A 27,509-nucleotide genomic window follows, 5' to 3' on the forward strand; every position below is an offset into this window, starting at 1 on the left:
TTACAAGTTACCAATTTATGGGTGAGTCCGGACCTCAGCATAATACAGGCACTGCTGGCAGCCACTAGCAGTCCTTTAGCGATCTCACCCAACCCACGTATGAAATGATGCCTGACCAAAACACTGGGAACTCCATGCCCTGCAACTGATTGAGTTGTTAAAGCTCTGCAAAGCCAGGCAGTATAATTATGTTAACTTTGTTGAGCATGAGAATATAATATGGAATGTACCAGGTGCAACTCCTGCTGCACCAAAACGTAGGGGGTAACTATTTACATGACACCGGGATGAACTCAGACCGGAATGAGTTCGTATTGGCCTCCATACATTTCTTTTTATGCGTTTACACAAGACCAAACCGACAACGATCTCAGACCGGTCTGACTTTGTCTCGATTGCTGGACCAAGACGAGAAATTCTCATGGAGTTTTTACTGTTCTCATGTAAATGAATTTGACGAGTCAGATGCGAGTGAGTGTCATGTTAAGATGCGCACTAGAAATGAATATGTTATTATTATTATTATTATTATTAATTATTAGAAATCTCCTTTGAGACTTGTGAGACAAAGAAAACGGAACTGAGCAGTGAAATTTGACCATAAAGCCTCATAGCCATGCCTTAATAATGATATATTGAATTTAGCCTATTGGGAATAATATTTTTTATTATAGTTTTTCCTGAGGAATTGGGTTGGGTTGGGTTGGGTTGGGTTGGGTTACCCCCTCAACAGCAGTATTTTCTTGATCGTTGAAACAGAATGCTGCAAATGAAATAGAGAAGGTGTACCTAGAGACACTATGGTTTGACCTTATTTGCTTGAAAATAACACCACACTGCACCCATTTGTAGGCTTTTGGAAAACAACACTGAGTTTCATGGTGCTATTGGTGGGAAAGACTCACAATGTGAGATAGCCAACCATGGAAGTCCAACTATCAAAAGCAAATACAGTGTAGGTTCCAATAAACCCAAACTGAACCCCGTTACTTTATTCAACAAATTTTATTGGAATAAACAGCAGGTTATTATGTACATTCCTGTCTGATAAATATTAATTAAACACTGCCTCACCACAGAATACAATATATTGTTGCACAAATAGGCCATTTGCAACAACACATAACATGACCTCTTTACTGTGTACAAGATGATTCAGCCTGCCTCATCATATCCTTTAACCAGAATTGAAAAGGACTGTTCAAAACATGGCATAAATTCTGATTTTAGTGCCTAATGCCTTAAAACAGATGTCATCATACTGTAGGTGAAAGAAATAACTGGAAAAGGGATGCTTTGCCACCAAGCCAATGATTTTTATACCAATATTGTATTTTTTACATTTAATAGTCACTGTAACATTTTTCCCGTTAGATTTGCAAGTTCTAAAATTCTCATCCGTGCTAATTTATTTTCGCTTTTTCTATCATAAAAGCAACTTTAAAAATCTGACTGCTTTCTGTTGCACTTAATTATGAAACATTTATAAGATGGCAAAAGCCATGGAATTTTAGAGTTTTCAAAATAATGGTGAAGTGGTACATGTATTTCTGTAAAAATTTGCATTCTGGCTAAGTGAAACATGACCTTTCATTTCAGGACTTTATAATGCCCCAGCTCGAAGTTGAACAGCAACTGGTCATGTGACCAGTTTCTTGCAAATGGCCCATTACACTTGTGCTCTTGGAGAGAGAGCAAGAGTTTCAAACCAAGCAGCCAGGAAAGGGGAGAGCAAGCTCTCCTTCCTGAGCACGCATTCCTGGCACACAACTCTCAAAGCTTGAACTCTACTTCTACTTAGTGCCCCTGTGATTAAAAAAAATGCTTCCTTTTTTTTCTTCAGATTTTGAGAGCTTTGATTTTTATCCACAGGCGGTTTACTTTGAGTAAGTTTTAGATTTCGTGGTCCGCCATTACCCACATTCAAAACTGACCAATTGGACCTCAGAGGGTTGGATCCAGGGAAAAGTGACATCGAAGTCTCACTAGCTTACAAATTTCAGCATGTGAATACAGTTTATTACATATGCAAAATGCGAGTTTAAAATTCTGAAAACCCAAAACTCCTGTGCTGCATATTAATTATGCAGCCTACTCATGCATTGCATTCGTAAAATAGTGAGCCTTTGACGTCATTTTCTCCTTGATCCAGCTCTCTCAAGAACTTAAAATTAGTAAAGGTGGACCATTAAATAGGAAAATTCCAGTTAGAATAAAAAGGCGCCTTTTAAAATCAAGGCTTAAAACTTTGGTCGCTTAACTAGTGTTTTGTTAATGCAAATCCAAAGAAAAATAAGAATTGAGTTTTTGGTCACAGGGGCACTTTAAGCTCCCCATATAAGGGTAAAATGTTAGGCAGCACCAATCTTTATCTGAAAAGCAATCAGAATCTCGCCTTCCTTATTCTGTGTGAAAGAACTGAAAATAATGTATATGTGCCTAATCAATACTTGTCTCCCTATAACATTTTGTTCAGAAAAATACTTCATGCACTCCATACATACTGGTATTTAAAATAACATCCACTAATTGTGATATTGAAAAATACTTGTACCATCAATTCTACTTAGGCTGTCAGTTGTTGCAAGTGATGCTCTACAACTGACAAGCAGCCGTTTAAGGCGTGGCGAATGGTACCTCTAAAATCTTGGCACTCGCAAACTTTTTATCCGATCTCGAAATCTTGACAGCCTTTGCGTAGAGTCTCGAAGTTGCGTTTATAATGCATTTATTTTGGTGTGAAGTCTTGTTTTGTTCTTGGTCTCGGAGTTTACCATTCGTCACCCCTAGTTTAATAGCAATTTTTTTTTATTATTCATATTCTAAAACTGCTGACAGGGTCCATTTTTTTCGCTGGGAGTACACCTTCTAATATTATTATTAATTTTTTGCTATTGACTTATTAAGTATGAATGCATGACATGGGAAATAATGTTATTCATGTAGAATCCAGCCAACAAGTGGCCAGGACAATGAATACATGACAAAATAATGTTACGTAGAGGCAAGGAAAAATAACTGGCCATAGTTGGATCGAAATTCAGTTTGTCCATATAAAAATTAGCTTAAGCTAAAAAATGAACTATTTGCAAGGCTAAAAATTACATTAAAAAATAAAAAACCAAACATTTTCGTCTAGGTCATGATGATGACTTAGTATCTAAAACGTTTTCCTTTTACTTTTTAATGTCATTTTTTTGCCTTGCAAATAGTTCAAAATTCAGTTTGTCTTACATAAAATATCACCCATTAATCAATTCTGTTCAAACTCACATCCTGACTAATAAATGAGTTTGAGCTTCCAAATTGGTTGAATGTCCTAAAATTGTTTTCTTTTTTGTAGGTTCCTCTGACTAGTAACATGCTTGTCTATGCGTTTATGCAAAGTGCTATGATAATATTGGTGTTTGCCGAGGTGCTGCAGAAACCACAACAAATGGGCTGAGTTAACCGAATAACTGAGCCAAAGTCTGTTGCAGACAACCAAATTGGTTCTAGTAGTCCAGTTCTCATTTCAAATTTAATAAAAACTATGATATAACACATATGATAATACACTCAACAAAATTACTCCTTCAACTGATTGGATTTTATCCCAAATTGTTCCACGTTAAGTCCCATTTTTGTTGCTTTGGCAACCATGCACTTACTGCAACTGCATGTAAGAGCAGAAAAATCCAAACAAAAGTTGCCTGACTCTAGTTTTGGCATTGCTAAAACAAGGGTAAGGGTAAGACCAAGGGTCACAGTAAGGGTAAGGATACGAATACAGAAAGTATCCTAAACATGCATAAAAGCTAACCTCAGGCCTAATTAGGCCTAAACAAAAGTTTAAGGTTAGCTATTATGCATTTTTAGGATACTTTCTGTATACGTATCCTTACCCTTACTGTGACCCTTGGTCTTACCCTTACCCTCGTTTTAGCAACGCCACACTAGTTTTGCCAATTCAAATAAAAATAACCTGCAAAATGATTGTACAACAAGAGTACTCAAACCAAAATGAATGAAAGTTTTGATAACTGAAATACGGTTTATTTACACAACAATCTTTCCAACTGTAGAGTATCATCTTAAAAATTTTGTTGAGTGTGCTATAAACAAAAAATTGTGCAATCTAGTTGGCATAATCATTCTTTATACTTACTCACGAAAATTGTAAGCACCTTTAGGCAAGTCCAATACTTAAAAACTTTCAAAGTAATTGTAACTATTAATAATATTAACATGTTATTCCGAACAGTACTCTAGATTATGTGATTTTCTTTGCAAATAGTGAGTTCCTTGACACCACAAACTTGGTGTGGCATTTGCATGTGGTTTTTTCGTAAAATGTCAAATAATTTATTACTGATGCCATTCACTTGAAACCTTTTTCCTTGATCAAAAGAACCAGCTCCATGCACTGCAGTTTGATAGTCCTGCATTAGCTGTCTGTCAACTGTTTGTCATGTGCCTGCCAAAAGTCTTAAAAGAGCATCTCTTGTGCCTATTAAAGCCCTGGAATGTGAAATATAATTTATTATTTAATTAAGAACCTCTGCATCCACTCAAAAACTATGCAGACGATTTCACTCGTCAATGAGGGCGCAGTTTAGGAGTCAATAGGTTGATGACTTAATAGTGATACCAATGTGATTTTAAGATCATGTTTTCTCAACTGCCTTGAGGTTTGATGCCATTAATTATTTTTCTCCCCATTTGGGGTGTATTTGCATATCCAAGTAGTCTTTCAAAAATTCCTGTACTGGTACATGGTCTTGACTGTTGGTTATCTCCTCACCTCTCATTATTATTTAACAATTATTCGCTGAAGGCGAAGTGAATATTGGTGAATATTTAGCGAGACAGAGTCGAGGTAAATATTCCCCAATATTTACTGAGCCTGAGGCAAATAATTATTGTAGTGTAATTTTCAGTGGTGATTACCAAGAAAGTGCAAAACAACATGCTAAAACATGATAAAAGGGCAGGAAAAGTGCTTGATTAGCTTAGCAGCCGCGCCTCCAAAATATTATATTCACCAGGTAGTGTGGTGACTATGACACTAAATACTTATATTCACCGCTGAAAATTATACTAAAATTTATTATTAAGAACCCCTGCATCCACTCAAAAACTATGCAGACGATTTTCTCGCCAATGAGGAGGCAGTTTAGGAGTCAATGGGTTGATGACTTAATAGTGTGATACCAATGTGATTTACAATCAGTTGTTCTCAACTGCCTTGAGGTTTGATGCAGTTAATTATTTTTCTCCCCATTTGGGGTGTATTTGCATATCCAAGTAGTCTTTTAAAAATTCATGTACTGGTACATGGTCTTGACTGTTGGTTATCTCCTCACCTAAAATGACCAAATAGGGGGATACATAATACTAATAATACTAATAATAATAATAATAATAATAATTCATGTACTGGTACATGGTCTTGACTGTTGGTTATCTCCTCACCTAAAATGGCCAAATAGGGGGATACATAATAATAATAATAATAATAATAATTATTATTATTATTATTATTATTATATATATAGAGGCATACATATTGTATCATAATTAATTATATAAACAATGATTTTTTTGTCATTGCAAATTACACTTTAATCATTTCTGAGGGTGAAAGCTAACAGAAACAAATAATGTTAATAATGTTTTTACCAATGTAAATTCCTGATTATCATCAATAATATTATTAGTATTTTCTTTTATTATATGGCTCTGTCTCACGAGAACTGGGAACTACAAAATTCACGAATTTGATTGGCTAAAATCGATATTGACCGCGGTCTAGATTTTCCCATCTAGACCGGCATCTAGACCGGTAATGTTTTGCGGTGAAAAGATGCAAACTAAAATGCAAAAATATTGAGTATTTTCTTCTACCAATATTTATTTATGGAAGTGCCAAACAGCATGATGACAAAAGAGAGGATGAAAAGCAAACTTTGACAGAATTAAGTTCAGCTCATCGCCACTCATCGCCGTTCGCAAGCAAAATGTCAGTTAGTACAAACCAGTTACATTAAACGAATTAAATTGTTCTTGTTGGCCATATAATAAACATCTTATTAACCGAGCTAGGTCGGTCTGTATGGGAGAATCTTGACCTCGGTCGCTGGTACAGACCTCACTGCGTTCGGTCTGTACTGGCGACCTCGGTCAAGATTCTCCCATACAGACCTCCTGCTCGGTTAATAAGAACTAAGTATCTGCTGCTGTTCAAAATTTCTCAACCCATTGACCCCTGGGAGTGAGACTTACAGATTTCACTCTGTCTAACGCCAGACGATTTTACTCATGAACTGGGGCATCCCAGGACACCTGAGTATTGAATAGGTTAATTCAGGTGTTTCCTTTGTTTTGCACCACCTATCTCATACTGCGCATAACATTGCGACTTCAGAGATGGCTGGGGTTTCACGCCGGCCATCTGAAGAAAGTTCAAGAGATTTTAAGTGCAATCATGATAACTCTTCTAGGTTAAGAAGGTGTTGTTTTGGAACTCGCCCCAGTCCTTTCGTGGAAAATGATCATTTTGAAGCCAAAATTGCCCCTGTACCCGATCTATCGCTCAAGTCATTCATTTCACCAGCTACACAAAGCACCTGTATGCTACCCTACAATGGATTGTGTCAAGTTCACCCTTGTAAAATGTACACCCAAACAGATGTTTGAATAATAATATTATTGTACCTGCAACTAATGAAAGATTTGAAAACCCTTACCCAACTAATCCTAGGAAGATGATTGTCACATCAATTAACCATTCACATTTTGTGAGGTGTCTAAAAGACAAAGAAATCAGAAAAAGGGTAAGTTTCAAATAAAACTACATACATGAAAGATAATTTACAGATATGTTCTGGATACCTTCTAACCAAAGTTCTTTGCTATTTGTCTTGTTACCATCTAACCAGCACTATATTTAAAAAGAACTATGGTATCTTTTAGACTAAAAACTAATCATTAATTTATGACCTTTTCCTTGTTATACCAGTGTTTCTGCATTAATTAAGCAAATTGCCTTGAAGAGTGCTCATTTAAGACTAATTTCAAAATAATATTAAGCACAAGAACAGCGCATAAATATATGGTTCCTTGACAACTTTAACAAAATTAACTAGTCAACATGTATCAGAAAACCATAAACACCCTAAAATACTGGTTCATCAGAAAGGGCATTGTGTTTCAAGGAAAAAGCCAACCTGGTTTCAGAAAACTAGACATAGCATTACAATAATGCTATGTAAATAAGGCTTTGAACTTTTCTCAGATGATAATGACGTTTGTGGGATTTGTTCCTATCTAAACATCATTCCTACAAGATTTTCAGGGTGGTTATGGTTTTTTTTAGTTTCACAGTGCACATTTTCCATTCATGCAAGTACTAACCCTTCAAATATTCGAAGATGAAAGATTCCTGGTAATATAAAACCTAAAAGTGTACAGCAACTGGATCCAAAAAATGCCATAAGTGTGGAAAAGTTTGGAATACACAGCACAACGATGCCTGAGAGGAGCACGGCACAGGCTCGCAAAACACTCTGCAAGGACACAAGAAAAATTAAAATCAGTACAGACTATAAACCTACTTCAGAAGTCAACAATGGTATGCCTACATGTGGGTGCTTTGCCACTAAGAACAATTGCGCTAGCTACTTGACATTCCAAAACCAGTGACCTAACCCATGTGAAAGAATACGCACAAATTTTTACATTAGTTTTCCAAGGGAATCATATTTAGGATAATCCCTCCGATTTTATTGGTGTCTATCTTTGATTGTACACACATGATAAGACGGCCATGTTGGTGCCAAAACCATAGAAAAATGTTGCCCAAGTTTTGCATAATAATAGACTCAAATTCCCAAAAAACTTTTTTGCTATTGTTCTTCCCACCAACATGGTCATCGGGAATACAAGTGCAATCAAAGAAAGTCTTTGATTTGCATGTAGTCTCTCCTATATCCCACTAACGTTTCCACTGACTAATTCTAAATACCACATCTGCCCCATTCAATAATAACAGTACTCTTTTAGGCATCTATCCTTTTGTCCCCCTTAAGAGATAGCAGACATTCCTCCCGCTCCCCCAATTTTTATCAGATTAAACCCGATTCATCATGAAATTCTGAAAACAAGGAATAAAATTGCTTATCTTAAGACAGTATTTTTTTGGGATCTGAGGGTAAAACATTACGTATTACACTTTCTTTAGTTATCCTCTCCATTGAACACCCTGTGTTGTGCACACTCATAAGGCCAGCAGTCTTACTCCATTGAGCAGCCCCAAAAATGGCTGAGTTGCACTCACCCCAAACAAAGCTAAAATAGATATTCGTATTCTCAGTATTGGACTGGAACTAGCTTGCAATGGAGGCTAATGTGGGGGAATAAATTAAAAAGCATTTGCATTTGAGAAGATTCCCCTGCATTAGCCTCTATTGCAAGCTAGTTCCAGTCCAATACTGAGAATACGAATATAGTCTATTATAGTGAAAGTGGGGTAAAATCAACACTTGATAGATACCCCCGGACCCCCTACAGGATGGAGCCTTAGGCGCTCGTGTGAGTGCCTTTGGCGCCAAAAAATACTCCCTATTTTCGTTCAAAAGGGGTTGGAATGTCTGGATAACATAAAAGTAGGATGAAAAAGCCAAAGCAGGCTCTCTCTCACTAAATCAATGGATATTTACCCCTGCATAATAACTGCTCTTTCCACCATCTGGGAGAAATTTCCTCTCTAATAATAGCACTACTGGGAACATCATAACTGAAAGGACAAAAGTTGCTGTTAAGTCTAATCTTTTAATGATCTTCAATTACTTTAATTAAAAACAGGGTTTCGTATGAGGCCCGAGGCCAGACATTTCATCCGGTTGTTTACCATTTCACGTCTGGTACTTTGATGCTATGAATCTGTAGATTTGTTGACTTCTTTTTCCAATTTTCTTTTTTTTCCTTATGGTTTTGGGTCTGAAGAAACTTAAGACAATCACATGCAATAAATCCTTCAAACTAACAGTCACAGTGCCTTACTTGCTTACTAAACAGAATGATCGATCTGTTGGCGTTTCATTCATGCGATTGGTTTAGTTTTCTTTTTTTTTCCCTCAAGAATGTAAACAACATTTCTGAAAGTTTCAGTTGTAGTAATAATATTATTTATAGGGGACCCAGACCTCCTGGGTTTGATCCCAAAGTGATTGCAAGCCTTACAAGGGAAAATAAACATGTCTGGTACTTTCATTATCAAATCCGGTGCTTGGAAAAGCTATCAAAACCCCTGTAAAAACACAGGTCATATTCCGCAGGTCAAGACTAGGAGTCTCTGCTCCAGTGATGGACAACAAAAGCCAAGTGTTTCCCTTAAACCTGAAACAACATTTTTGTAGAGGGCTAGGAGACACTTTTGGTGTTGTTTATTTGTCTGTAGCGCAGTGACATGTACCCTGACCTGTGGAATGTGACCTGTGTTTTAGACCCACCGCTGTAAAACTAGCTATTTATACTGTATTTAACTGGCATATTACTTAGTTCTTATTAACCGAGTGGGAGGTCTGTATGGGAGAATCTTGACCGAGGTCGCCAGTACAGACCGAACGCAGTGAGGTCTGTACCAGCGACCGAGGTACTAACTGACATTTTGCTTGCGAACGGCGATGAGTGGCGATGAGCTGAACTTAATTCTGTCAAAGTTTGCTCGTCATCCTCTCTCACTTTTGTCATCATGCTGTTTGGCACTTCCATAAATAAATATTGGTAGAAGAAAATACTCAATATTTCACCACAAAACATTACCGGTCTAGATGCCGGTCTAGATGGGAAAATCTAGACCGCGGTCAATATCGATTTTAGCCAATCAAATTCGTGAATTTTGTAGTTCCCAGTCCTCATGAGACAGAGCCATATAATAATTTTCAATACAAAATGTTTGGCCATTGAAAAGAACTAGAAGAGTTAATAAACTAATGACAATAGGAAGCTGAAAACAACGTTGATAACAATGTGGTGATACACAATTAACAGTGGCATTGTTAGCAAGACAAGGAAAATGAAACAGAGGGACGGGGAAACAATAATATTATTGCTCAAGCACCGATCTACCCTTGCTGACAAATCCAACAAGTTTTTGAAGCAAACTACTTAAATTAATTTTATGCAAAATGTACTCGGTTACTTACTTGGATAGGTAAAAAATAATGAAAAACAAAGGCACAACTGGACTACTTTAGGAAAAGGACCTAAGAATACAACATTACTTATTAGGCACTGAAATATTTTTTGACAAGAACAAAATACATCTAATAATTATATCACAATAATATTATTATTAAGTCAACCAATTGACTCCTGGGAGTGACACTTGACAGATTTTGCTCGTCAATTCGGGGAGCGTCTTAGGGCACCAGAGGGGTTAGTGAGTTAATAGTACTCTTACCTCATATTGGGACTACCGGTATTTATAAAAATTGTTTACGTTACTCCAAATAATTGAAAATTTTAATACAACACCATTTAAGGTTAAAGTACTGATAGAAATGGGATCTTTACTGTAAAAAAGAAATTATTCAAAAAGATTAAATATTGGCGGAGAAATTACATTTAGGCCGGAAGTAAAAATTACCTGTCAGTGAGTGTCTGATTGACAGTTTTAGCACTGTTTTCTCAAATCAATTTTTTCACTCGAAGCGCACACTTTAAAGAGCTAAAACTCATAGGGAATTTGTCCGATAATTTGCCCCCAAATTTTGACAGTGGCTAGGTTAACATATAAACAACAAAAGAGTGTCTGCAAATTTTTTATTTCAAAATATTGTTTCTCTGAGAGCGATTTTTGTACGAGCATTTTTTTAAATACTATTTCGAAAACGTTCTATATCTTTTCACTGCAACTGAGTATGGCAAAACGCAGACACATTTTTTAGCGCTTTGGGTCGGGAAACGGAGGAAAAAAATAAAATAGCAAAGAGCAAAATTTGCTTTGACTTATAGCTTTGAAAAGGTGATTCGGACACTTGCATTTAGAGGTCGTGAAAACTTCGACAATTCATTTAATTTCTAAATTCTTGATATGGCTTGATAGCCAGCTCTATACGCTTTAATTTGACATAGGGGTTTAGGTATCTACAGTTTAAACCGGATGCGCTGCATCGCTCGGACGTGAAACACCCATGAAGGTATACGGTAACCTTAAGTTTTAAAAACCATAGTAATTACCAAAATTATTTATGCACAAAACTTGAATATATAAAAGGCTACTTGAGGCGAGTTGTGTAAGAATAAAATAAATAGCTTAGTAAGCAATAAACAAATGGACAAAGGTGACTAATGGTAACAAGATAACAAGATAGGCAGAGACGTTAATTACACAAGCAGTTATAACTAAAATAATGTTCTGCTACATGAAGTAGCAGTTGGACTGGCGACAAACAAGACATTACTGACAGTAACAGTAAACTTTGATGCAGCTGCTTACTCCAAAAAAAAAATTCTATATAATGTCTTACCTGCTGGTAAGTTTAAAGTAATCATCTGCTCAGTGGTCTCACCAAATGACTGTAAAATAAAGGGAGAGTTCAGGTAAGTGACGCTTCTACATTTGCAGTCCTGCTTACAAAATCTGACACCATCAAACTTGAATTTAGTTTTCTTTATATAATAGTAATATAAAAGAAGCTGCTGTAAAATTTGGAATAACATTACGATGACTGCATGTCTTCAATATTATTCAAATTAGTCTCAGATTTGGTCAGGTTTTTTGTTGGCAATGGTGTGTGAAAATTCACTTGCAACTCCTTGATCGTAATAATAAATTTACCTTAAAGAATAAAAACCTATGACAGTAGCATGAATAATATTGTTAGTGTTTCAATGACTCCATGCCAAGTCATTCAGTCGTCCTAATTTGTACAGGTTGATCAGGAAGAAAATTGTGCTTGAAAACTGAGTTGCAAATGATCAGTCCTACAATGTGCCAAACAGATGGTGCTAATTGTCCAATCTCAAAAAACTTTGCCCAATTAGGCAATCTCTGATGAAAAGGATCAAACAAAAATCCAGCTTTCCAGAATACTTCTTAAGAATAGTAAAATTAATGTTATCCCTAAACCAGGTCTTTCATTCACAAAGAATATCTGAAAAATAAGTGAATTTACAACAACCTAGAGCAGTATACATAAATAGCTGTTATTTTATCATTTATATATGAGGAAAATAGCTAAAAGGAAAGAATCACATTTGCCATCCTTACCAGATAACCACAGGCTCCAAACGATATGTACAATGTTGTGACAAGAAACAGTGTCACCTTAAAAACACTGAAAATAACACACAAAGTGAAAGTTGTTTTAACTAGAGAGTAGTCTGTCCTCCCTGCTCGAAAACAACCAAAAGTAATGTGTTGTATTTTTTTTAAGAGTAGTCGTGTTTGAACAATAATTATTATTATTATACATTGTAGTCACCATCTGTCTTCTCATTGGCTAAAAGCCTACAGTTAATTCTGGGAAACAGAGCAACCTACAGATTATTCACTAATCTGTACCTACAGATTAGTGAATAATCTGTAGGTTGTGCATGCAATGCATGATTTCCAAGAGCAATGTGTTTGAAAATAAACTGTGATCGCTGCGATAATGTGTTTGTCGTTATTTTCTTCAAAACAATGTATAATAAAACAATTATCATTATATTCAGTTTTTGTGATATCCGGACTAATCAAGGTCTCGGTTAGTGTTATCAGCCCCAGCCGAACACTTACTGTACCTCAACCTTGATTATTCTGGATATCACAAAAACCTCACCCAATAATTGTTTAATATCATTGGCAGCAAGGCATAACAAAAAAAATTAATTGATTTCTATATAATGCAGTTAAACCTAACTTGAAAAAGTTAACATCCGGAGTGTGGTGTAAGCATTGTCGTCAGCAGTTTTTTAGTACCTGGGCATGTCAGGATGCCTCATGTTCATGCTTATTGAGCTATGGCATATTCAGTGTAGTGCCGCTGTAGCATTTGATGGCACTGGAGTAGGAATTGTGGTTTTGGTGCAGTGCAACTCTTCTTCACTTGTTCCACTGTTTATCAGAGTGACAGGTGCCTGTCTCTCTCACTGCAGGATAGCTCATAACTGGATTGCCAGGATTCATCAGTCAGGGGAACAGTCTCCTCCTAGGAGCTGGCTGCCATAACCAATAGTGGAAGCAGTTGTTGGATGTTGGCACCCAACATCCAAGGCATTTAGTGAAGCAACAATTAAAACTCTTTTCTTACACAGAGTGATACTCTATAACTTTACACTGTCTAACACCAGACAGACAGTGGGGACCACTTCAGGAGTAAAAGCGTTAATCGCAGCTTAATGGGACATAGTCTTTCTGTGAGTGATTAACCCATTGACTCCCGGGGGTTCCCATTGATGAGTGAAATCATCTGGCATTAGACAGAGTAAAAATTAATACTCTGGCATTAAACAAAACTGAAACCCAACACTAATTTTTCTTTGGGGTAGTTGTCTAAATTAAAGTATAAGAGCTGATTTACAGGGGTGTCAAACTCTGTTTGATGTCCCCTTATCAACAACCTCTATATCCACTCAAAAAGTATGTTGCCTTAAATCATTGACTCCTACACGTAGTAGTGAGATTTACAAGATTTTTCTCTGCCTAACGCCTGACGATTTTACTCGCAGTGAGGGAGGTTCAGGATTCAATGGGTTAACCCATTGTATCCTTTTTAACCACTGAAAGATTGGCATACAGTAATCAGAAGTTCAAACGTAAGGTACAACATCTAATCTGCTCACCTCACTGCTGACTGATCCAAACATTGAGTAAGGTAGTATTATTACTTCAGATCCTACATACATGTATGTACTAAATTTTTAATGATGGTTTACAAGATTAATACTCACGTTCTAAATTTCTCTCTTGAATCTCTTGCACAGGATGCTTCAAGTGAGAGTATTAACCCAGCACCCTGTATCATAAACATCAGTACATAAAGTGAATAATCAGCTACGTTTGATTGTTGATTGAATAAAACCAATGGCAAAGAATAAGACAGAAACTTAGAATCATACAAAGGGCTCGCACTAGCTACTGTAGAATTGATCACTGTAAGTTGGACTGTGCATGTTGCTATCAAAACATGATAAATTATATGAACAAAGAAGTGACACACAATCGGGGCTGCTTTTCACTAGTGACAATGACAAGTATTTGGGAAAGCATATACGAGTCAACTTACATATTGAGTTGTTATTAATGAGTGCCTTTTGTCCTTAAAAGAGTTTCCATGAGTTGTTTTAAGTGCTAATGCTTGCATGATATGATAAACCATCCCAAAGCACCTAAGGTATTTTTTCACTTAATGCCCAAATCTTGAGCAGTAAACAGAGCCTTATTTTTTGCATTGTGTGTCCCAATTTAAGGCAGCAATATGAAACCAGATGATAGAGGAAAATTAACACTTGCAATTGCAACTCTTCTCCAATATATTTCAGTTTTTTGTAAACATTTTTTCACTTTTTGGTCTAAAATAAACAAAAAAGCCACTTAATGGAAAACTTACATATATGTCCTGAAATGCCCCAACTTAGATGCACGCAGATTTGCCGGGGGTTGAGGACAGTGTTCAAGCCAGCGAGCCATGGCTGCGAACCATGTGAGCCATGGCTGCCAGTCATGCCAGTCACAGTTATTGAAAGCTAACTGTTATAAAATGGGAGCTATCTGAAATGGGTGCTTTGACTTGAATGCAAAATTCGCATGGCTCACATGACGTGCTGGCTCGCAGATTGTCCAGCCCCATTTTCCATAAGTGTCATGAAGTGTCCCCTTGTTCTTCTCCCAACTTCAAGGTCACATAAGTGCCCCCCCCCCCCCCCAAATGCTGCTCCGCAAGTAAGGATAAACAGATGCATTTACCCTAAGCTAAAAATAAAGCTAACCATTACCCTAACCTTATTGTTGGAAATAGGTACTTATTGCAAAGGCAAAGGCCCCGTCCACACGTATCTGAATCTTTTTAAATCCGCAACTTTTTCTTTCCGGATTCAAGAATATTCCCATCCACATGTAGTGTATTCAAATCAAATTTGCCCATCCACACGTGTCTGAAATGTATCCAGATTCACTCTAGTACTCAGGACTCAGAAATAATAGTGCCCTTGGCAGTCATCTTGAGAATTGATTTCACTGTAAGGAACTGGGTTCTCAATCTTATTACGTCATCCGGATAAAAAAATTTCCGGATTTAGTGTCCACACGGTTCCAGATTCATAGTGCATTCAAACATATCCACTCTGGAGAGCATATTCAAAAAGTTCCAGATTTGCCAGCAAATAGTCCATTTTACAGTTGTCTGCTTAGTTATCTGGCCTATGAATGAAAGTGAGGCTGGAGTTGACGTTGTTTTTATGGAAACCTCACTGCTTTTCTTATGTAAATTCTTACTAATTGGCACAACAACAACATCATTAACACAAAAAAAGGAGGGAGATCTGTATCATAACAGGGTCAACACCAGCCTCACTTCTCATTTAAAGGCCAGGTAACTAAGCTCACAACTGTAAAGAGGTCTTTTCGCATTTTTACTGGATATGTCTGGATGGAAGGCGTATCCAGAAAGAAAAAGTTGCGGATTCAAATTTAATTTCCAGATACGGGTGGACAGGGCCTTAGACCTAAGAGGACACTTCGTGTTGGATGTCAAAGTTGGCATGCATCTAATTAAGCACAAGGACATACAGTAAGTGGAAACATAAGCATATAGCACTTACATTTTACTCAATCATTCAATCTTGACCGGACATTGATCCTAAAAAAGCAATTTCTATTACTAAATCAAAGAGGTCATATTGCTCACCTCATAACAGTATATTGCTACACCAAGGAAGAATGGCAGCCCATTTAATCTAGCAACTTGAGGGTGAATTCTGCAAGGAATCAAATCACATTGATTGTGTTTGTCTTCTAAATATATTATAATCTTTTAATTTGTTTTATTGCATTCAACGAAAGAATGCATCTAAATCATGTCAGTCCTGTGGGATGTCCATCAGGTATAGATTGTGATGCCATAATCTGATATTTATTTACTGTTTAGACACCATTTTCGGCAGGTCTAAAACACACGTCACTCCTTACAGCTCATTGTTTTACCTTCTGGAAAGTGACCAAAACCCTCAATTTGGCTATTAAACCCTAGGCCTAAGGTTGGTTTTTAGGCCTAGGGGTAGCCAAATTGAGGGTTTGGGGTCACTTTCAAAAAGGTAAAACAATACCCTGCAATGAGTGGCCTGTGTTTTTGACCCACCACACCATCTTGGACTGGCTGGGCTGGATGGCACACATGGTCTTGATTTCAAGTGATAGTGTAGAGCTTGCCCAAGGGAAAAAGCTGATTCCTGTTTGCAACTGTCCATCGAAGTCCAGTCCTGTGGGATGGGGTTAATAACTTATGGGTGACCACCATTATTCTGGGTAATACCCCATGCTGTACAAAACAGGAATCAAACACACCTTATCACCTTTGCGTATCTTAAGATGGCAGGGTTACCGCTAACAGCATGAAGGCAATAATAATTATTATAATTATTACTGCAGGCCCATACTGAAAGCATGCTGAACATAATTACAGGCAGACCACAAGATTAGGAAAAAAGGGCAGGCAGTACTCAGTCTATGTAAACACCTGTGTAGGTTCTTTAAAATCCCACAGAAAAATCAACAATATGTACTGAGATGGGGCTTATCTATCCCTAAAGAAATAAATAAGTGCTATTAAAAAATGTAGAGGCAGTCTGCTCACCACACAAGGACAAGCCAACAATCTGGCAAGCTAGAGGTTAGCTGAGCTGGTTGAGCATGCAGACAGACTTCAGCAAAGGAGGTTGTGGGTTTGAATCCCAGCCAGATCAAAAATCAGGGTCTTAAAAATAACTCTAAAATGAGAAAGTGCTGCAAATGGCTGGACTTTCAAGTCTTGTCAGATGAGAAATGAAAACTGTGTGCCCTGTTTCACAACCCTTGCTCGTTATAGAAAAGCTGAATGACCCATTGAAAAAATAGGCATGTGTTGCATACATGTGGTAGTGCAGTAACAAAGTGCTTTATTCCATAACTGTCGACTGAGCTGCACTTTGTTTTCCAGGAGATTTAAGTTGTCTTTGTGTAATATGTAGCTTTAATAGTACACCATATTTATTGTTTTGGTACCTTGTATCATTATAGTGCCACGGTAGATGTCTTAAGCAAATAGCCCACACTGAAAAGACATGTGGTTACTTGTAAAATACTAAACCCAGAAAAGAAACTGAGAAAAATAAAAGGGAATCGAGAAACATTGGCTTCGAGGCTGACATGTTGATCATTTTCATTGTATTGTACTTTTGGCTGCACATGTCAAGTAAATCACAAAATTGAAAGTGACATTGAATTTAACGGCCACCATGATCAAGTTACCTTGTGTGTTTGCCAACAACTCACAAAACAAAGGATACTTCTGCGTTAAAACGAAGGCAAGACACCAGCTTTTTTGTTTTTGTCATCGATAGTTTGTTTTTTTTCTTTCAAGTGTTCTAAAGTTTGACAAGAAATGTCCGAATGCAACACAGAGATGACAACTCTTGAGGTTAACCATTGTTTCTGCAAAGTCAAAAATTCACTCTTCTAGATGAGGTAATTTATCACCAGGTAATACCGTCATTTTGGAAATAGCAGCTGCTTTATTATTTATCAGCATTTTGATTTTGGGGCTCATTCACTCAGAAAAAACAACACTCAAGGTTTTATAAATAGCTTATAATTGCTAAGGAGAGAGCACTGCCTGGTCTGGCAACTGTAAATGAGTCATTCAACATTGTAGAACAAGGATGGTTAACTGTAGGCCCTGTCTTGGAACCCTTGGTAGTGGGACATTAAAGAACCAATACACTGATTGCAGACAGTAGGGCAAGGACTTTGATCTGTTGTGGTCATTCTTGGTTTACCTCTCTTATCCTGAGGCCCATGTTGAAAAATAGGCATGCATTGTATACACCTGGGTAGAGCAGTAGTAGGTTGGTATTGTCCAGTAATTATTTTGATAAATAAATTTTCTTGTACCGGGACTTTTTATTGTCTTATCTGGAATGTTGTTGTTGTTTTTGCGTTCCGATTACGAACAGTTTGATGTTTTCACAATAAGTAAGCCATATCGGACAGGGTTGGTACCTGGATGGGAGACCATTGGGAAATATTCATGACAAAGATATCTCATCTTTTTTTACTTGATTTTTTTTGTAGTTATTTGGTTGTTCAAGGCTTTTCTGTAATCTTTTTTTCAAGTTTTTGATGAATGACAATGCAGTCCCCAAACAGAGCCATTACTAAGAGGGTGTTGACTCACAAAGCCTGTGAGGCCTAATTACCCCTTTATTTATTTCTTTTCACGATTTATTTTGTCGTCCATGGATGGGAGACCACCACAAAATCCCCCTGACATGTAATCTTTATTATTAACATTACTGTTTTTCTATACTTGATTTGTTTTTTTGTATTTGTTTGTTAAAGGCTTTTTCTGAATCTTCTTTTAACGTTTTTGATGAATGACAATGAGTCCCTAAACAGTACAGTTATTTTAAAGCAGGTGTTGACTTGTGAAGTTCACAGACTCCAGGCCACTTCATTGTTACTTTTTTTTTATTCACAATTTATTTTGTCATCCAATCGCATTAGCATTTACATAACCAACCAGTCTAGTTAGTACTTGAATGGGAGACCACTGCAAAATTCCTGTGAAAAGACATCTAATATTTTTGCTTGATTTCTCTTTTGTATTTGGTTGTTAAAGGTTTTTTTAAAATCTTCTTTTATTCCTGTATTTGGAGGAATGGCAATGGAATCCCCAAATGGTGCAGTTAAGCTAAGCGGGTATAGACCCACAAATCCCACAAGTGCTCTGGGCAAGAATGCTACCAATGATAACGCCACTGTTGAGGTTCACCATTGCTCTTGCAAAGTTAAAATAAAAAGGCAACAAGTGGGCCCAAAAAAGAATAACTGTACAATGGACATCAATTGTTGAAATTCAAGAAATTAGTTTCGTAATTCATGCATGCACTGCAGGCCTACAATCATACACTCACCCACTCAGACAGCCCAGATCACAATACACTACCCACAAAAACTGTACATGGTGAATATGTTAATATTATTGCCCTCAAAATATGAGGACAAAAGAAGTAAAGTAAAAAAATACCATTCTGTGATGTGATATAAAATATAAGGCATCACAGACAATAATTATTTTTAAAAGACAAATCTTTTAGCAAAATGATACTTACTTTACATTCTCAAAATGGGCAAAATCAAACCAGAATACTACACAATAAGCAAAAGCATTTGCAAAATCTGCAAAAAGACTGAAAACATATGGGCAAAATATTAGTCTAAATAAGAATAGATTAACTCAAGACTATACCAATAACTAGTCTAAGATTAGACTTACAAAAAGAGTCCTGAGATGAGTTGTTGTTCCAAACATACGTGAAGTCTTTATAGTAGAGTAAGAGCTACGCTATTGGTGGTAACATGGCAACGTGAAAAATAGGAATATATTAGTTAAATGAAAAGCGTTGGTTGATATCATGAGGATTAAAGGTGACGATTTGGAAGATGAATTTATTTTCCAGAGTCTTGCGGCTATATTTCATAACATCCCTTGCCATTCTCTGTGCAGCTTTGCCAATTGTTAATTTACCCCTTGTGTCAACAATACCGCCAGCTATACAGGCTAAGTTTCCCACAGATTTCTTCAAAACTTAGATTATCTAAAATTTCACCACTTTTTTCTTCGTGAGGAAAGAAAAAATCAATTTTGGTGGGATAGTAGACTGCATCATTGTTACTATGGTGACAGTTTTGGCAGTGAAAATTCTAATTTTTTTCTAACTGCTTTGTTTCCAGGGTTAACTAGATAATACATGTATAAATTTGCAATTGGATGGTTGAATGTTCAATGGTCTATCTTCCATGGGTCTCCTGTTCTAAGGAAGAGCATCTGAACCAGGATCAATACAACTCCTTTCTAATAGAACTCATATTTTTTCTTGGCAATGTTCAAGTCATCAATGAAAAAGAAATCTCTTCAAGCCAACGTACAGACACTCTGAAAGGCATGTGACTTTGATTTTAAATCCTTAGCCCTTTATGGACCTCCAAGGGTGTCTTTACATGAGACTGGGACAAACTCAGACCTTTATGAACTTGTACCGCCATGAAATTTTTGCAGCCGTTTACACGAAACCGGGACAAAATGCCTGGTGCCTGGTTTCGGGATGAAATGACATCTTTTGTCTAATAAATATATCACTGACCCATCAGCATACAGGTTAGAAATTTCAGGACCTGTTCTGAGATTTGTTGTTATTTACATGAGAATGGGACGAACTCAGACCGGAACGAGAGTTTATCATCTCAGTCCAGCAACCAAGACGAAGTCAGTCCAGTCTGGCTTCATTTTCAGGCCATCTCATATCAACACAAAAAATAAATGTACATATATTATCACACAAGGGATTATTCAATTTGAGCCACATCAGAGCATTAATTTTAATATTAGTTGAGGTCGCACAGCTTGAAAATAAACATGTCCTCTAAACTCAATTTTTCTCTTCAGTTTCAACATGATTATACCTGATCTTTCAGGAGGACATGGCAATGTACTGTAGTACATGTTTGATCACATTCAACTGGTATATATTAAATATTGCTCCTTTAACCTATCGACTCCCAGGGGTTCCCCATTGATGAGAAGAATCGTCTGGCGTCAGACAGAGTAAAATACTAAGTGTGGCCGGTTTCGGCCGGTTTGGATGTCAATGGGTTAACCCATTGGGTTAAGGGGTTTTCTTCCTCTGTTGGCCTTAAGGCATTACCATGTAATACCAGATGTGATGCAAAACTAATGCCAATCATGATTTTACTTGTTTATTTGATTGGCCATACTACGTGAACAAGATCTGTTGGCAGTCAACGCTTTTCGTCTTTGTTAAAATTCTTTGATATAATTACCGGTATGTAATGTAATAATATAAATGGCATTTAGAACAAGTGAATTTTTGCAAAGAAACCAGTATGTTTGTTTTCAATTAGATGACCATCATTAATTGCCATGACAATCTCTAGTGTGGTGGTGCTGACCATTCTTCGAGCAAGACGGCACCGGAAGGTTTTCTAGTTGTTTAAGGATGGTGCCTACTATTGTTACTGCACACATGTTCTGCGCATCTCCAGATACTCGGATTTCCTACAAACTCATGCCGGTCTGAGTTCATACCGCTCTCATGCAAATTAGTCTGTACGTTATAGTATCTGTTTACTTTTTTATACCCTGCAAGCAGAGTCTCCTTCCATCTCCCTAGATAAGTCAGGAAGAGAAAGAAGACTCTGACAGCCACCTCGACATTCTTTGATTTACCGCTTATTCAAAGAAATGGATGAGTCAGTCCAGTTTTGACTTGTCAAACCCGTTTTTTTATTATTATTGTGCAAGATCAATCGCCACACATCATCAAGTTACTAATTATGTTTTGAAATTTACAACAGCGAAGCAACTTTTAACTGTCTAAATCCCCATGAGTATTTCCTCCATATGTCAGTTACAGAAGCTAGTCTACCAGAAAGCTATAAATTTTTCAGTAAAAAATATAATTATTAAGAATAAAAACTAACAACAATATCTGACGTTTCGGAGTCAGACATGACCCCATTATCAAGGTTAAACTGTAATGGACAATTCGCAATTTAATTAAATATAATGGGCGTTAGGTCAAAACGAAGACTTTTGCATAAATGGAAATTAAACGATAGTTGACACTAAGATATTTACAATTTTTTGCTAGAATGACCTAATGCCCGTTACATTTAAATTGCGAATTGTCCATTACAGTTTAACCTTCAGTTGATAATGGGGTCATGTCTGACTCCGAAACGTCATATTGTTGTTGTCATATTGTTGTTAGTTTTTATTCTTAATGCGTTTTCTAAATCGATCCTTCTTAAAAAATGAAATGGCAATTAAAAAGTAAGAACTATCTTGAGTTTACAAGGAAATGATTCCTTGGTTGTTGTGTGTAATTACCACAGTTGTTCAAAAATAACCAGACTGTTTGTTTTCATTTTGTGGTTACTGGTTATGCATGAGTGACAGTACCAAATGCATTTGAATTTTTAACACATGGTCAATACAAAATGTTGAAGTGGCTGGCAGAGTCTTCTTCCTCTTCCCGACTTATCTAAATTGCCTGTGCCAGGCTCCCAGATAGTCGGGAAAAAGAAAAAAACTGTGTGTGAAAAAGCCCCTGCTCCTCTCGTTTTTCGCACAAGGGTAGATCGAAGGAGACTGCTCATAGGGTATTTTTTTACTGCATTGAAATCAATATTGGAAAGTTCTAGGAGGCTCACTGACCTGAAGATAGCTAATTTCTCTAGATGTCTAAGATTTACTAAAACTGCAAGAGGAGGAAGTAAACTCATCAAGAACTGATGCCTGAAAATAAAATTTAAAAATTTAAAGTCTTCATTAATACGAAACACAAGCAAATTACCTGATAATTGCATTGCATTATTAAGCGCTAGTGGCAATTACCTTCCAAAGTAAAGTTAAAATTTTATTCTAAAGTGTATAATACTTACTTGCTCAAAACTGGAAAGATGTTATTTAGAGTATCAGAAATAAAAATCAAATATGCACAGGAGAACCCTAATGAGACAAGAAAAACAGCACTCAATGATCAGAGGGTTGAAACAAAGAAGTAAACAAAAAAATTAATATTAATTAATTTTTAGGAAGATTCAAGTAAGCATGTGTTACCTTAACCTTACCAATGCTGAAATCACCAACAAAAGCACCCAAAGCTTAAGACATTTATTAAAATTTGAATCACGGTAAATTGACCACCATAGAGAATTATAAAGATTTGAAAGTTGATGTTTCGAGTGTCAGCCACTTTGTTGCACCCAGTTGATAAAATTTTGACCCACGTCTGTGTTTCACATCCCCACCAATGCAGTGCCACACTTTCTTTAGAAATTAAACCCCTTTATTCATTTTACTAAGGGTGCCTTTGATTGACCCTATGTGTATTCCGGAATAAGACTATGTGGAGTGATGTTTTAAAACAGTATGTCTGGTGTTTTGAAGCAACAACGATAATAAAGTTAAGATATGTTTAAAATAGAAGTACATTTTAGCAGGTGTTTGACGATTTTAAAGTGAATCTCCATAAAAACTAGGGATTTCTTACTTCTATTCCATATATTCCTATTCGGGAATACAGTCAATCAAACTCACCCTAAAATTAACACAAGCTTTGAGTTACTGAGTCGTAAAATCATAAATCGGTAACCATTCTCAAAAGTGGCATCAAACTAGTGACTAAAGAAAAGGAACTGCATAATAACCCATCGACTACTAGGAGTGCGATGATTTTACCTGTCAACTGGGGGCATTCTGAAGAATGAATGGGTTAATGCTTTTGCAATTATATTTCTCTGTGTAATAATTAACAATTACTCGCCGAAGGCGAAGTGATTATCGGTGAATATTAACCGATAATCACTTCGCCTTCAGCGAATAATTGTTTTTAAATTAGTATAAATACACAGGTGACTATTTCAAAAAAGAGAAAAAAATAACATTTCAACGCAAAATCATGTTCACTTACAGTGGCAAAACGACTACTGGCAGCCATTTTGTCCGTCGTGATGATTATCGGCTGATAATCCCGAGATAGCAAGCCAATGAGAGCGCGCCATTTTGTATAATCACCTGTGTATTTATACTAACATAACTTAGACCTACCAATCTGCGATATGACTATGCTAATGTCAACTACAACTCTTCCAGAATTTCCAAAAGCATAATAACCTGTAAAAAATAGTAAGTGTCATAATTAGAACATTTTATTTTATTAATCAACAAGACCCACCTGCGTTGGGGTTCATGTAAATTCATAAAATTAACATCGTACTGAAATACTGACAACAGCAAAAATATGAGAATAAAAGATAAGACAACTAGAGCTAGGAGGAGTTTGCGAGATTGTGCAATGAACTAACATGAGGTTGCACTGGCATAGAAATTTACTTATTAATAGCAATATTTAAGGTGACTCAACCCAGTTTCAACACTGAAACTGTAAGAACGATAGACTCTACAACACTGTACCATGCTTAGAACAGCTATCTACTTATAGTACCACATGCTTAACAAAGTGTACTCAATAAATTTGTGAAGACCTGCAATATCCTCACCAAAACTGAGAAGTTTACAATTCAAGCATAAGCTACATTTGGTAGAAAGTCTTTCAAGAAGCAGATTACCTTTAACTGACCATCTTCGAATTAAGACTTATAAAATGGTTTGGGATGCCTGACTTTTTGCTTTGATCTAAACATTTTGGAAGCTTAATAAAAGATCAGCTTCTATGCAAGGAGTTTTGGTGCAACTGGTAATTTCTCTGTCTTTCACTTTGACAGTGGAAAGGTTTTACAAGCAAGTATTATAGGTTACCATACATGTACCAACCAGAAAGTCATCTCTACACACCATTATTACTTTGTCTTTAAATGCTTAGATCTCAAAACTGAATTTAGTTAACCACCCCGACCCCCCCTCCCCTAGTCTTAGGTTGACAATATTTTGCAATTGTAACCCAGAAATACTATCGCCATCACAAGAACAGCAACAATGAAGCTCAACAAGATTGAAATGAAAGCATACTATGGCGCCTCTGGCTGCCGCTATATGGTCCACGTATGACCTTGTCCAGAGCACAGCTTACAGCCAGCTGGAATCAGTTGTATGCTGGTTTTTTGCAAGGAAAACCAGAGAACCCGGAGAAAAACCCTCGGAGCAGAAAAGAGAACCAACACAAACTCAACCCACTTTGGCATCAGGTCCAGGAATAGAATCTCGGCCACATTGGTGGGAGGCGAGTGCTCTCCCCACTGCACCGAATCTACTCCTCTAAGATGGGAAAATCTGAGCACTCAGGTAATAGCTTACATTGCATGACCTTAGTACTAAGCCATTGTTCATGATCTGATGCTCTACCAATTCATGGAAGCTAGAGGTTTTAATAAACAACATGAACAATCTCTATCAAAAGTGTTTGAACATACTTACAGCCTGTCAAATACAGTCATCACCTCGCCTTCCTTGCAATTGCCAAGTCCTCCCCCTACCACCCCAGAGACAAGGTTGGGTATTTTTAGAATGAGACAGATGGCCCGATGAAGTCAACATTGAATGGGGGAGTGGGGTTGTTTCAGAGCTTACTTAACACATTGACTCCTGGGGGTTCCCCATTGACGAGAAAAAATCGCCTGGCGTTGGACAAAGGAAAATACTAAGTATGGCCGGTTTAGGCCGGTTTAGGGATGAATGAGTTAAGGCTGCATAAATCATTGACATCAAATGAACAGCATAAAAATAAGATTGTCACCTTTTACCACAGTGTCCTAGTGACTTTTGACGAAGATGGTAGATTGTAGTGATAATAATAAAAAAGCAAAGGAATATCTCTCTCTAAGCCCTTCTAAGGAGCATAATTTTCAGTTATGACTCAACACTTACCAAGATCACCATAATCAATCTCATGATTTGGACTCTGCAACTTAATGTTCAGAAAAAGTTGGTTATCAATAATTACTGTTATGCCAAAGTAATAATTATGGTATTATAGCATTTCATTTTTTCGTTTTGGTTTGATCCAGAGAAAGGGGTTGAACAGTCCCTTATGGAAAGTGCCATCTGGAAAGACTCACACATGGTTTGGGAGAGTAGGTTATTGAGTTCTTCGTCCTTTGGTTTGTCCTATTCTCTTTAGAAAATACAGCCTGTTTGGTGTGATATCAAGTACAGATGAGTAGACCATTGCGTTCAAGCCTGAAATTTCACGGCTTTCCTTTCTTTGCTGCTAAAAAAAAACTTTTCGAACAGCAATAATCTACATCCTACAGTACTTGATTCTTTCTGCAGTTCAAATATATGTCTCTTGTTTATCAAGTCTTGTCATTGGTGTGATTGTTGTCTCAAAAAGGCTAACGGTATCAGGTAACGTAAGCATTTAAAACAGTCAAAAACAAGGGAGAGTTTGCCCAGTGCCTGACCTACACATACAGTATAGATAATCAGAATTTATTTGCATACAGCCTAAATTTTTAGAGATTAGGTACCTGTTAGTGCTAAAAATTTCAGCCTTGATTTGACAAAATAACTATTTGAAATGTGAAAAAACTCTTTGCTGTGATTTTACATACAATCAATGACAATAATGGTTAACATTCATCACAACAATAGATGTGATCAGTAGCCAACAGAAACCATATCAGAGATGAAAATCTAATTATGCATTACTTCATCATCATTTACTTTCTCCAGTCCTTCTTCAGTATCAACCACTTTTATCAGTTCCTTCTGCTCCAACGAAACTTTTCCGTCACTTGAAACCAAAGAACCATTCGGAATGTGGTCAAACTTTTTCCAGATAATCTTTTTCTTGCAATCAATGATTAACAACATTGCTTTTACACTGAAAGTACAAAACCAGTAGTGAGTAAAGTTCTTGAAATACGTGTAATCATCAGCCCTTTCACTGGACACGAGCCCAACAAAATGACACGCTCCCTTGGGACTTGGCTAAATATACATGCAGCACCGTTGGCATCAGTACTCATAGAGAGGGAACAGGAAGAACACATGCATGAGAAGATGAACTCTCTCACTTCAAAACGATTGAGAACAAACAAACGAATGCAGTAATTTATTTATTGGGCGAGTGAGCACCAGCTAATTAGGGGCACTAGAAAATGAAATCGAAATCACTGAACAATATCGATCAACTATTAAAAGGGACTTGTACACCTATAAACATAAACAAACGGTATCGCCACAGAAACATATCTAACATTTCGTTTTTATTTTTATGGGAGAAAACGACGAATTGGAAACAATCTCGTTCAATGGCCTCCATGGCTACGAGCAATTCTCAAGAAGAATTCAAGTTCATGTAAGCTTATGCTGTGGACAAGACAGTCTTCCCTTCAGCTTCTTCAAAAAGTCAATATATTGAAATAAAAAGGCCAGCTTACCTCAGCGTGCCAATCAAGGCCATAATTGCACTTCCCTCGATAACTCCAGCCTGATGATGAAAGACGAAATCCAAGAGACATATCAAAAAGGGTCAACTGATATAACCTTCTCTCCTCAAATAATGTGTTCGTGGCAAGTAAGATCGCACCAACATATATCACAAAAAAAAATTCCGTACTTCTTTAAAAGCGTGAGGCATTCCCAAAATCCCAGCACCGATAAAGGAAATAAAAATGTTGGCGAAGATCTTGATGGAACTTTTGGCTCCATCGTCGGTGTGCATCATCTACTAACTGTCATCTGTTGTACACTTCCACCACCATCAACTGAAGCTGATGTCTCCGGTTTGTGGAATCTAAC

General features: G+C 36.9%; 1 protein-coding gene across 2 annotated transcripts; it reads right to left on the reverse strand.

Moving 5' to 3' along the window:
* Positions 1-986: 986 nt before the first annotated feature.
* Positions 987-27,509, reverse strand: LOC138015060 (uncharacterized). 2 transcript variants are annotated; one of them, XM_068861966.1, is made up of 17 exons: positions 27,328-27,509; positions 27,149-27,198; positions 26,430-26,589; positions 25,632-25,671; positions 23,856-23,921; positions 22,688-22,754; positions 22,461-22,541; positions 19,336-19,413; positions 15,876-15,945; positions 13,921-13,985; positions 12,257-12,323; positions 11,514-11,562; positions 10,188-10,247; positions 8,700-8,776; positions 7,396-7,547; positions 6,729-6,788; positions 987-4,500 (listed from the first exon to the last, which is right to left on the reverse strand). In XM_068861966.1, exons 1-17 carry the CDS (start codon positions 27,433-27,435, stop codon positions 4,449-4,451), a joined length of 1,302 nt encoding a protein of 433 aa, XP_068718067.1. In that variant the 5' UTR covers positions 27,436-27,509; the 3' UTR covers positions 987-4,448. The 2 variants fall into 2 exon arrangements, with proteins under 2 accessions (XP_068718067.1, XP_068718066.1); XM_068861965.1 differs by having other exon boundaries at positions 26,415-26,589.

The sequence above is a fragment of the Montipora capricornis genome, chromosome 9, assembly GCF_036669925.1.
Source record: "Montipora capricornis isolate CH-2021 chromosome 9, ASM3666992v2, whole genome shotgun sequence".
Classification (NCBI taxonomy): Eukaryota; Metazoa; Cnidaria; class Anthozoa; order Scleractinia; family Acroporidae; genus Montipora; species Montipora capricornis.

What these genes read in the sequence shown, in the direction of transcription:
- LOC138015060 (XM_068861965.1), bottom strand. Translation starts at nt 27,435, where the DNA reads ATGATGCACACCGACGATGGAGCCAAAAGTTCCATCAAGATCTTCGCC. An exon ending in CATAGTCATATCGCAGATTG is followed by an intron (nt 22,755 to 23,855) that starts GTAGGTCTAAGT and finishes TTGTCTCATTAG; the next exon opens with GGTTCTCCTGTGCATATTTG. An exon ending in ATCTTTCCAGTTTTGAGCAA is followed by an intron (nt 22,542 to 22,687) that starts GTAAGTATTATA and finishes TTTTATTTTCAG; the next exon opens with GCATCAGTTCTTGATGAGTT.